The sequence below is a fragment of the Phyllostomus hastatus genome, unplaced genomic scaffold (genome assembly GCF_019186645.2).
Source record: "Phyllostomus hastatus isolate PE091 unplaced genomic scaffold, TTU_PhHast_1.1 phas_scaffold_216, whole genome shotgun sequence".
Lineage (NCBI taxonomy): Eukaryota > Metazoa > Chordata > Mammalia > Chiroptera > Phyllostomidae > Phyllostomus > Phyllostomus hastatus.
In genome coordinates this window covers 7,410,755-7,423,656 of record NW_025334018.1, presented here as the reverse complement: position 1 = coordinate 7,423,656, position 12,902 = coordinate 7,410,755, and the positions used below count along the sequence as shown (strand labels likewise).

General features: G+C 36.7%; 1 protein-coding gene across 4 annotated transcripts in view; it reads right to left on the bottom strand.

Annotated features, from left to right (window-relative positions):
* ARNT (aryl hydrocarbon receptor nuclear translocator) overlaps positions 1-12,902 on the bottom strand; it is a 57,581-nt gene that overhangs the window by 5,146 nt on the left and 39,533 nt on the right. For all 4 annotated transcript variants that reach the window (XM_045816735.1, XM_045816736.1, XM_045816737.1 and 1 more), the window contains 9 exons: positions 12,667-12,752; positions 10,156-10,232; positions 9,323-9,457; positions 6,961-7,035; positions 4,383-4,534; positions 1,372-1,482; positions 703-769; positions 422-545; positions 122-224 (listed from right to left, as the gene is read on the bottom strand). In XM_045816735.1, the coding sequence (XP_045672691.1) occupies positions 122-224; positions 422-545; positions 703-769; positions 1,372-1,482; positions 4,383-4,534; positions 6,961-7,035; positions 9,323-9,457; positions 10,156-10,232; positions 12,667-12,752 (930 nt within the window). The remainder of the gene's footprint in view (positions 1-121; positions 225-421; positions 546-702; positions 770-1,371; positions 1,483-4,382; positions 4,535-6,960; positions 7,036-9,322; positions 9,458-10,155; positions 10,233-12,666; positions 12,753-12,902) is intronic.

Below are 12,902 nucleotides of genomic sequence, written 5' to 3'. Positions count from 1 at the left end.
GCCCTTTAAGTTCCACTGCTTTGTCTGAAATAACCAGAGAAAGCTAGGGAAGAATAAAACTTAGATTCAGCAACTGAATCACTCAGTTGCCCTTAAAGCAGCACACACAGATGGGTCTCACCTGAAATTCTCTGCCGGCCGGGGGGTAGGAGGGAATGTGTTGCCCTGGGAGAATAGCTGTTGGGTGGCAGGGACAGTGCTGGAGGAGATGCCTTTACTCTGATCTGCGGACCAAAAGGAGTGGGGGGAGGGCCAGTCAAGGGGCCAGTCGGTGTAGTTTATTAGTTCAGCAAGTTCCTATTTACTCAGGAGGTATTATGATTAAGTGGAGTATGTTGGAAGACTACTGACTGGGCAGCAGCAGGCCCATCAGTAAGTGATCAAACTGAAAACTTAAAAGTTGAATGAGGAAGAAACACACCTGCACTGATGCTGGAATAGATTTCTGAAAATCTTGGATCTCTATCCTGGGCGAAGAGACCATCTCCCTTCTCCAGGGGCTTGCTGTGTTCTGCCCCTGTGGTTGTTACAGGCTGAACAGAAACCTGTGGAATACAATAATAAAAATAACCATGCAAAGTTTAACATGACAATTCCATAACCCTGAAATTCATATAAAAAGATATATACACACTCTAATTGGCATCGAGAGGCATTTCTTAAGGAAATGCTCATTGCCCTCTTCAAATAAGACACACTAACCTGGGAATGATTGTAGCTGGCCAGTCCATCTCTTCCCGGTACCACATCCAATTCTGTTTGCTGTTGCCTATATGTTAAGGCCAGTGAGGACAGAAATAGGAAAAAAATATTTTTAAAAATATTAATCTGAGCCTTGGCTGGCATAGCTCAGTGGATTGAGCACGGACTGGGAACCAAAGTGTCCCAGGTTCGATTCCCAGCCAGGGTACATGCCTGGGTTGCAGGCCATAACTCCCAGCAACCGCACATTGATGTTTCTCTCTCTCTCTGTCTATCTCCCTCCCTTCCCCTCTAAAAATAAACAAATAAAATCTTAAAAAAAAAAAAATTAATCTGGTAATCTGGGGAGCCCTGGCTGGTGTGGCTCAGTGGACCAAACACTGCCTGCTAACCAAAGGATTGCTGGTTCAATTCCCAGTCAGGGCACACATCTGGGTTTCTGGCCAGGCTCCCAGTAGGGGATGTGTGAGAGGCGACCCCACATTAATATTTCTCTCCATCTCTTTCCCCCTCCCTTCCCCTTTCTCTAAAAAATAAAAATAAATTTTAAAATCTTAAAAAAAATAATGTGGGGAAAGGCTTTAAAAAATAAACAGATTTTTTAAAATGGATGGCAGACAGTGCTGGGCTAGTCATTGCTCAATAAATGATTCTTCCACCACTTCTCACCTGGGTGCCAGCTGCCCTGAGCCCATCTCCAAGGGCAAATTAGCTGTGGGACCTAGCTGTGGCCTCTGGATTGCGTTGGACAGTGTAGGCCGTGGTTCCTGGCTAGAATTCCTGGGAAAATGGAGAGTAGGTAAAACAGGGGGGAAAATGTATCTAATTCTGTTTGTACATAAAGCTCTATATATTCACTTGTAGGTAGGGCAATCACTAATAAAGTCCCCTTTCAAGTATAATTCTACAGGTAACCTATGACCTAAGATTCAACAAATAATTCACACTATGGACAAGATGGTATAAAGAGAAATTATCTCCGATGGCAAATCCACCCTGTTTGGGTTCTAACTCCTCCTAGTTATTCAGTACCTGGTTGTGTAGATGTGGATCTAAGTGTGTGTATATACATATAATACTGTTTTTAAGAAGCATAAATAAAAAACTGAAAAATGTACACTGAAACATAAAAAAAATTCTGGAATACGAAAAAATTGTCCTTCTCTTATAGTGTTCAATACTTTCCAAATTTTCTATAAAGAATATTTATTTTTAAATATTAATAATTAATTCAAATTAATTGTGGTGGAAGAAACTCTGTAAAAATGAGGAAAGTCATTATTTCCAGAAACAAGTTCTTAAAAATTTAAACAAAATGAAAAAACAAAACAATAGTTGTTCTGTTATATAAAGAAGAAAAAAACAAAAATTTACAATGACCATGATCATATACACCTGAGTTGTAAGTTAATGAAAATTTCTAACTCAATCCACTCTGTAATACTGAGTTAATTCGCAGAGAACTGAACTTTACAAGCCCTAAAAATTGAATTGGAGGACACAGACTCAATGTCATCAGCAGGTACTATTCATACTGCTGATTATTTATAAAATCAGATCTTCAAAGCCAATTACACAGAGATAGATTAAATGGAGAAGTAACTTGACACACGCCAGGATAGGTACAATAAAAAAAGACAGCGAGAATGTGGAGAAACTGGAATCCTCATACATTGCTGACAAGAATATAAAATGGTACAGTAGGCTTGGAAAACAGTTGGGCAGTTCCTCAAAAGAGTAAACACACAAGAGTTACCATGTGACCCAGCAATTCTACTCCTGGGCATACACCCAAGAAAACAAAAACATACCCACATAAAAACTAGTACACAAATGTTCATAGCTGTATTCTTAATAGCCAAAAAGTGGAAACAATTCAATCTCCATCAGCTGATGAATAAATAAACAAAATATGATATACCCATACAGAAGAATATTATTTGGCAATAAAAAGAAATGAAGTACAGATATATGCTATAATATGGATGACTCTTAAAACACTATACTAGGTGAAAGGCCAGTCACAAAGGAACCATATATTGTATGATTCCATTTATCTGAAACTTTTAGCTAGAACAGGCAAATTTGCCTTGGCTGGTGTGGCTCAGAGCACTGAGCACAGGCCTATGAACCAAAAGATTGTTGGTTCGATTCCCAGTCAGCACACATGCACAGGTTGCAGGCCAAGTCCCCACAGGCAAGAGGCAACGGAGGCAACTGATCGATGTTTCTCTCACACATGGGTGTTTCTCTCCCTCTCTCTCTGTCTCCTTCCCCTCGCTCTAAAAATAAATAAATAACATTTTTAAAAATGAAAATAACATATATATAAAGCTATGTTAAAAAATTAGAATAGGCAGCCCTGGCTGGTGTAGCTCAGTGGATTGAGTGCAGGCTATGAGCCAAAGGGTTGCCAGTTCGATTCCCAGTCAGGGGCACTTGCCTGGGTTGCAGGCCATGATCCCCAGCAACTGCACATTGATGTTTCTCTCTCTCTCTCTCTCTCTCTCTCCCTCCCTAAAAATAAATAAATAAAATCTTTAAAAAAAATTTCTTTAGCCCTGGCTGGTATGGCTCAGTGGCTTGAGCATCAGACTTCGAAGCAAAGGGTTGCTAGTTCAGTTCCCAGTCAGGGGCACATGCCTGGGTTGCAGGCCAGGTTCCTGGTAGGGGCCATGTGAGAGGCAACCATACATTGATGTTTCTCTCCCTTTCTCCCTCCTTAACCCTCTCTAAAAATAAATAAATAAAATCTTTAAAAAAAAGAGTAGGCTGTTTAAAAAAGAAAAAAAATTAGAATAGGCAAATTTATAGGGATAGAGTAGATTAGTTGTTTTATAGGGCTTGAGGAGGTGACTTAGTTAGCAAGTACAGGATTTCTTTTAGGGGGAATGAAATCAGATTGTGGTAACAGCTGCACAACCCTGTGACATACTTTAGTTAGTGGTATCTTTTCCATTACCATTTATCCCCTCATACCCTCTTCCACCTATGCCCGCCCTTCCACCTGTGACATACTTTTAAAAAATGTACACTTTAAATGGGTGAATTGTATAGTATGTGAAATCTATTTCAATAAAAAATTGTTTTTTACAAAGCTGAGAAAGCTCAAACAGAATGAAATCAAGGAACAGAGAGAGAAGCAAGCAGACTAACGAAAAAGGGAATGGAGCTATGCTCTAGCAAACTATGGTCCATGGGCCAAATCCAGTCCACTGCCTGTTTCTGTAAACAAAAGTCTGTTGGAACACAGCTATCTTTGTTCATTTTATTTGTCTAGGACTATTTTATGTTATAACAGCAGAGTTTCAGTAGTTCCAATAGCAACCATAGGCCCCACAAGGTCTTTAAAATATTTAGGATCTGGCCTTTTTATAGAAAGAGTCTGCAGATACCTGCTCTAGAGAAAAACCCTGGCAGACTAGAAAGGGCTGAAAAATAAAATTGAAATACAAACACTTCACATCTCAGAACCTACTCTATAAACTACTGTTTGTTAAAATCTAATTCTACCAGGATGAACTACACAGATTTTAAGATGCTGGAAGATGAGGAACTTCGAACTAATAGTATTTACTACCATTAGTATAAGTTAGACGAAAAAAAGTAGATGAGAAGGAGGTAAGTAGATTTGGCAGAGAAGAAATCCTGTAATTGGAAAAGGCCTTTATGGTACATACTTCACATTGGTGTTGGTACAGATGATGTACTCAATTTCATCTGAGTAAGGGTTCTGGAAAGTGAAGGAGCTGGTTCTCATCCAGAGCCATTCTCGATTCTTAGACCGGAACCGGAACATGACAGACAGCACCTGGCCTTTTAATTTCACCACCTGAAAAAGTTCTCATGCTATCAGTGAAACCCACAAAAAATTATCTTTAGAAAATTAAAAAATAAAAGTCCCACTCTACAACCCCAAGATTCTTGTGTCACTGTCCTTAAAGTATCAGTCTGTTTCAAAGTTACTAACAAAACAATGTGAGTGAAAACTAAGTGACTAAATAATCAGGAGATATATTTATCATGTTTCTTCCCAGAGCCCCAAGCTATCTGACCTCTCTAATCAAAGTCAAAAGGAATAACAATTATTTTCAGGAGAGAAAACACTACATTCCCCACTTCTCTTGGAAAGCCCCTTAAAAATAACGCTGATATCTAGCTTTACAAATCTACACTAGGAATTTACAAGTTTAATGACACTGAATATAACTTACAGGCTGCTCCTTAATCCCAGCTTTTCCCCCAAACCTGAGAATTTTTATTCTCACAACGCCCATGGAGGTTTCAATAAATAAAGACTAAATTGGCTTTAGCCTTATTTTGCTTTTCAAAGCAAAAATAAGTTTTTCGAAAGAAACTAATTTTAGATTAGTTTCCAATCTAACAGAATAGAAAAAAATCTTTGACTTTCCCTAACAAAAAATATTAGCAGCTAACATTTCATAGTTTCTATATGTCAACCTTTGTGCTTTTTCTTTTAAGAACATCAACATTTATTTAACATGATAAAAAAGAAGTGTGAGGTGAACATTTGCATTTAAAACTTAAATGTACTCACTGTATTATACAGTGAACCAATGCATATTATACAATGAACAAACTAAGTACTGGGTTGGAAAACCTGCTTATTGCTGTACACATCTATTCCAATGAAGTATAAGCCCCGTACTTCAAAATATCTACACTTTAGCCCTAGCCGGTGTGGCTCGGTTGGTTGGAGCTTTGTCCCATAAACTGAAAGGCCATGGGTTTGGTTCCTGGTCCAGGCACACGCCTAGGCTCTGGGTTCGGTCTCGTGCAAGAGGCAAATGATCAAAATTTCTCTCTCACATCAATGTTTTTCTCCCTTTTTCCCTTCCCTTCTCTCTAAAATCAGTAAGCATGTCCCTGTATGAGGATTAAAATATAAATACATATATTTAAAAAGTATAAAATACCTACACTTTAAATTGTTTTTAAGAAAAAGTAAGTGATAACATTTATGTTTAGGCTGATGAGTGCGGCAGTAATTGCTGATGTTACAAACTGAGAAATAATTATAGCAGAAAATGGAATATACTTCACTTAGCAATAATAAAAAGGCACATTTTAAATATATGTCTAAAACTTTTTCAAATCAAGCGTGTAACAAAGTACTGTTAACTAAAATGGGGAAAAAAAGAAAAACAAGCTTCATTGGAAATAATAACTAAATTAACATACTGAAGAGAAATCTAAATCCATCTAGACTTTAGAAACATTGAAATCTGGAGAGCAGCAAGTAGTCATAGACCACACATTGAAAAGCACCTTTACTTGCATACTCTTAAAATCATAGCAGCAACTGATACCAGAATAATAACCTTGAAATTATGGAGTGTACATATGGGCCATTAAAGCTGTTTTGGAATAAACATTTTCCAGAAGTGATAAAATGATACTCTGTGGTCAAAAGTATCAGAATGATACATTTCATGGATTTAAAATATACTGTATATCTTTTCACACTGATGAAGGTTCATGTCCTTAGCTTTGAATGACTTCCACAGAAGTCAGAATAGTTTTCCTGAGACTACACACACATGAACCTTCTGTGAGCTATAGCTGAGTGGCTGGAACTGGTGATGCTGAGGATTCAGGAGACAGAGACTTTTTACTGCCATTGTCTGATTTCCTGAAGAAGTTGTGCTATGTGCTTTACTGCATTATCTTCTTTAATCTTCCCTACAACCCTCTGAATTCCCTCTGAATTTAGGTACTATCACTAAACCCATTGTCATCAGTAAGGACACTACTGAGGCAAAAATAGGAAAATTAACTAGTCTAATATAAAGTAAGAACTGCTACCTAATTCACCAGATATTGTCAGGATTTAGGGCCTGAAAATCACAATTAAAGAAGCAGCTAACAATTAAGAGTCAATTCTCATTTATCTATAAAAGAACTATAAACTGAATTTTTCTATTATACACAGTTCAACAAAGCCTAGAATATTTTAAATACTTTAAAGACAGTCCCTTGGATGCAGCTAGTTAGATTCAGGACAGTGAGTAGCTAAAGCCAAACAAAAACACTTTCGATATTACCAAAGTTAGGACAGTTTCAAAGATTGGTCCTTTCTGTTCCTTAAAAATACTGGTTAAGTACTAAAGAATGCAAACCTGTAGTGCCTGCCACAGTACTTGATTAATTAGTAGTCAATAAGTATTTGTGGAATGACAGTGATTATAGATATCAGATAAAAATATTATTCACATCCAAACCAGGAAAAAAAGTTACCTGTTGGAAGCTGTCTCTTAGAAGCTGCTGGTCTTCAGGATGACAGAATTCTACAATATTCTTTCCTAAGAGTTCCTAAAAGAGGAAAAGAAGAGGAAGATCGACCCTTTTATGAGCATCTAACTTTCCTGGCCCATTAGCAGGTGACCTGGATTTTATTTCTCCTGTCTTTATCCTAGGATTGTAGATAAGTGTGAAGAAAAAAAAAGAAAATGATGGAACCTACTAATAAGCAACTGGCCTCTACAGCATTTTTTTCAGAATACTGTATATTTGTTTTAATTGCATTTTTACAGATTTCAGGTTATTATTTACATATATAATTCACTCACTGAATGTACAATTTATCTAGAGTAAATTTGTACAGCTGTGCAACCATTACCACAATCCAGTTTTAGAACATGTCCATTGCCCCCCCCAAGTTCCCTTGTGCCTGTTTATAGTCAATTCCTGCTCCCAATTCCCTAGCCAACAACCAATTTGCTTTCTGCTTCTTAGTTTTGCCTTTTCTAGAAATATCATACAATGGAACCATATAATATGTAGTGTTTTATGTCTGGTTTCTTTCATTTAACATATTTTTGAAGTTCATCTATGCTATTGCATGTATCAACAGTATATTCCTTTTTATTGCTCAGCCGTATTTTAACATTTTATTGCTTATCATGTTCTAACACAATTTGAGTACCCATTCACTAGTTAATGGATATTTAAACTGTTTCACTTTTTGTCTATTATGAATAATACAGCTATGAATACCTGTGTATAAATCTTTGTGTGACCCAATGTTTTCACTCCTCTTGGGTAAATACCTAGGAGTGGAAATATTAGGTTGTGGGATAAATGTATGTTTAATTGACTTTTCAAAAAAAAACCTGCCAAAATGTTTTTCCAGGGGGGCTATAACATTTTACATGTCTGCCAAAAATGTATCATAGTTTCAGTTTCTCCATGTTCTTGCTGATACTTTTTGAAACTTTTTTAAATTAAATTTAAGCCCTGGTTGGTGTGGCTGTGTGGATTGAGTGCTGGCCTTCGAATCAAGCGTCACAGGTTGGATTCCCAGTCAGGGCACATGCCTGGGTTGCAGGCCAGGTCCCCAGTCGGGAGCACATTGATGTTTCCCTCTCTCTTTCCCTCCCTTTCCCTCACTCTAAAAAAAACAAATAAATTCTTTTAAAATTTTTATTTTAATTTTAAAATTTGAGGTAACACTGAGAATACTTCCTGATTATAGCTATTCTAGGGGGCATACACTGGTATTTTATTGTGGTTTTAATTTGCACTTTCCTAATGATTACTAATGATGCACATCTTTTTATGTGCCATTCATATTGCTTCTTAAATGAAATGTCTATTCAAATCTTGTGCCATTTCTCTCACTGGCTGTCTTAATGAGTTGTAAGATTTCTTTAAATATTCTGGACATAAATCCTTTTTTAGACATACGATTTGCAAATATTTTCTCCCACTTTGTGGCTGGTCTTTTCACTTTCTTGATGTTCTTTTAAGAGGGCAAATTTTAATTTTGATGAAATCAACTTTATCAACTTGTTTCTTTTGTGAATCATGCTTTTAGTGTCATACAAGAAATCTTGTCTAACTCAAGGTCCAAAGATTTTCTCCCGACTTCTTCTAAAAGTCTTGAGTCTCTCTCTTTTTTGCATATGGATATCCAATTGTTCCATTACCATTTGGTTTGAAAGATTTCTTTTTCCCACTGAATTCTCTTAGGATAGTTGCTGAAAATTAGTTGACCATGTGACAACAGACTCTATTCTGGTTTATTGATCCTTATACTAACACCATACTGTCTTGATAAAAACAGCTTCATAATAGGCATTGAATCAGGAAGTGTAAATCCTCCAACTTTGTTCTTTTTACCAACCTCTTCACACATCCATAGCCAGAACTCCCTCCCAACCACTATTGTTGTGAATGTTTATACAATGACTTATTTCTCAACTCAGGTATTTCTCAACCTGGTCTGCTGAATAAGAAATCTAAATAAAATCATAGTAACTTGTGGGTTACTATTTATCTGATATCTAAAGGTGGCCACAGCATTATAACTACTTAGAAGTAGTACTTTTGTATCAGTATCTGCATTGATATCATTAACAACAACAACAAAAATACTCATACCGGCTGCTCCCACCTGGCTTCAGAAGCCATATTTTTCTAGACAGAATAATTTTGATAAGAAGCTGAAAATAAAAGAAGCTATTGAGAATAAATTTAGCTCTGATCCAGGGGCTGATATGCTTAGCTATCTCTGGAATTACATGATTTTATAATCTCTAGAAGGCCAAGGGGAACAACAGGCCAAAGTATCAGTGGTATAATAGCTCCAGCTCCTCACCTGTGGTTGGTAGCCAACAGTAGCCACACAGCGGTGATCCACAAAAGTGAAGATTCCCTCAATGTTGTGTCGAGAAATAAACTCTGTTGGCTGACAAACATTACTCATGTCTGTACAGTTGGGAGAACTAGTTACCTGTAAGTAAAGAGACAAAATGAGATAAAATTACACAACTCTTTACAGACGTATTTCCTACCACCTCGCGGTCATTTATATAGACATGAGGCTCCCAGTTTTAGGAATTTCAAAACTTTCACACCTCATACAGAAAGGAAAAAATGACAAGAGAGGCCTAGCCCCACTCCCACATATGTACTCTTCACCAACTTTGTCAAGATTAAAATTCATTTAACCCAAAGCCCATCTACCTTCATTTAGCTAGTCTGTGTTCATCATTCAGATTAGAAAATTACAGTCCCAAGTAACCAAGAAACTTATCTATTTTTATAAAAATCAAAAATTTTTAAATTAAAAAGTTTTTTAAAGAATCAAAATAATTCCACTCCTCTTGTTAGTCATGTAATGATGATAAAATGAAAACTATCTCTCTTCTTTTGTGTACAGGCAAAAGAAATTAGTTGAAAACAGAAAATTCAGCATTGTGAAGCTGAATATATTAAAAATATAAGGGGAAAAGATCACCCTCCCTCTCTCATCCTCTTTGGTTTCTGCTCAGTGTTAACTATGAATGCCACATCCCTGCAAATATGTGGAAATTTACAGAGTTGTTCACTTGTATTCAGAGAATAAAAGAAAAATAACATGAGTAAGTCTTGAAGGAGATTTCTTCTTAATGAAAAGGGATAACAGAGACATGGAAAATTCATACTTGCCTGTAATCTGCCAATGGCCACTAGGCAAAACTTGCTTCCCTGGCCAGCCTCTGGGTCATCATCTGGGAGGGAGACACCTTCAGGAAGGTGAAGTTAAAAGATTTAACAGGAATCTCAAACTCAACTGCCTTCAAAGTCAGACAGTGAAAGATTTAAAGAGGCTAAGTATAAAACAATAAAGAGTGACAAAAGATAAGAATAAAGGTACTCATAGACAAAAAAAACTGATGGCTGTAAGAGGAAAGGGGATGCTAGGATGAGCCAAAAAATAAAGGGGATTAAGAGGTACAAATTCCCAGTTGTAAAATAAACAAGTCATGAAGATATAATGTATGGGATACGGACTAGAGTCAATATTGTAATAACTTTATACAGTGAAAAATGGTTATTAGACCTATCATGGTGATCATTTCATAAAGTGTAAGTCATATGATTGTGTTGTACACCTGAAACTAATATAATATTGTGTAACAACTATATTTTAATATTTTTAAAAAGAATTGAAAATTATTTTAAAAATTAAAGGAAAAAAGTTGTTAAAAATAATTTTTAGGAGGAAATGGAGACTACTGTACTTGAACAACAATAAAAAAAAGCTAAAAAATAATTTTTAAGGTGCTTGAAATAAAATAAAAATTAATAAAATAATAAAGGTAAACAGCCCTGGCTGGTGTGGCTCAGTGGATTGAGCGCTGGTGTGTGAACCAAAGGGTCATTGGTTCAATTCCCAGTCAGGCTACACCCTGGGCTACAGGCCAGATCCCCAGCTGGGGGCACACAAGAGGCAACCACACACTGACGTCTCTCTCCCTCTCTCTTTCTCTCCCTTACCCCTTTCTCTAAAAATAAATAAATAAAATCTTTAAAAAAAAGAATAAGGGTAAACAACTACACAGAATTTACCATATATTCCAGGTACTATTTTAAGTATTTATGTATATAAACTCATATATTTTACCTATATTAATTATAATAAATTGCAGAACACAAATACCATCCAAAATACCTAAAAAACACATATGAAGACAGCCATTCATTCTGTAACCATATCATAGGCATAGTACAGATGTCTTGCATAACTTGCAACATTTTTTAAAAAAGATTGTATTTCTTTATTTCTAGAGAGAGAGGAAAGGAGGGAGAAAGAGAGGGAGAGAAACATTTACGTCAGGGAGAAACTTCAGTTGGTTGTCTCTCACATGCCCCCACCCAGGCACCTGGCCTGCAACCCAGGCATGTGACCCGACTGGGAACCAAACCAGCAACTTTTTGGTCTGCATGCCATCATTCAATCCAATGAGCCACATCAGCCAGGGCCCAACCTGTGGCTTTTAAAGTAAGCAAACAACCAAAAATGAAATTAAACCAAACACCAACAGTTATTTATGTCCTTTGGAAAAGAGAGATGCCAATATTTCAATGTTCTATGTAGAAAGGAAAGAGGTTGCATCTTCTCTCCGCTCTTTGCATAGTTATCTTCTTTTTACCAAGAAAAACAGAATTGCTTTGAGAGCTATATGAAGTATGAAAGACCATGTACGCCACAAATGTATGACTTATACAGCATATAAACTAAAAAGTTCAAATGCCATTCCTACTTAAAATTAGTTAACTACATTAAACTACCATTTATTGGGCACCTACCATATGCCAGCCACTTGGGCTAGGTGCTTTTCTTACATTAAATCTAACTGGCACAACAGCTCTATATTGGATATTTCTCTCCAAATGACAGATAAGAAAATTGAGTTGTTTTCTGTTTTTGTTTTTTTTTACAAAGGTCCAGCAATTTATCCAAGGCTATAGCACTAGTAAATAACAATGCCAGAATCAAACCCAGGTTTTTCCAAATCCAAAGTTTAATCTCTTACAAAATATACTACACTACCTTGCCTCTCTTCTCTTAATTTTTGTCTCCCTACAATACCTGTTTCCAAATCATACTCATCCAGCAGGGAAGTGATAAAGTTGCATAATTTGGAAGTTCTGAAAAGCCGTTTTAAAGGCTGGTCCCTGCACCTCAGCCATGTTTCTAACATTCCCTGTTTAACTTCAAGTTCTAGTAAAGCTAATCTGCTCAAAGAAGACTGTGCTGTGGCAAAGAATATTCCTTTTTTAAGTTACTACAATCAAATCATTTCCCCCTTCTCCCTCCAAGTCTTGCTCCTACTTTAGAAAGCTTTCCCAAACTAACTGTATTCAAGGACAACTTTTTTTATACACAAATACTTAGAACACAGGTATTCATTATACATTATTATGAATTTGCACATTTAAAAAATACATTCTGTGGCAAAGCTAACACTGACTCATTTTCAAGTGGGTGTAATCATCTCATCAACTGGAATATAAGTCCATAAGGGAAGAAAGAGAAGGAGTCTGCTTTTTCTTTCCTATTTTCTTAACAGTTTATACCAAAGTACATTTCATATACCAGGGTCATGGTAAACATTAGCTAACCTTCTTGGATTCCAAGGAACCTGCTGCACCAAAAGGTTCCAACTTTCCTACCTGCTGGGGGCCAGGCCTTGATGTATCCTGTGCAGTGGACCACCACGAAGTGAGGTTCCCCATCCTTCACTGAGCCAAGTCCATTCCTAGAAGAATTACAGCTGTGAGGAGAAAACCCTACCCAGGAACACTTTAAAGATAGCGGTGGCTTAGAACCTTTAGGCTCTTGGGTGTTTAGAAAACAGGATAACTATATTTGGATCCTTCCTTCCCAAGAGTGACTGTGATATTTTTTT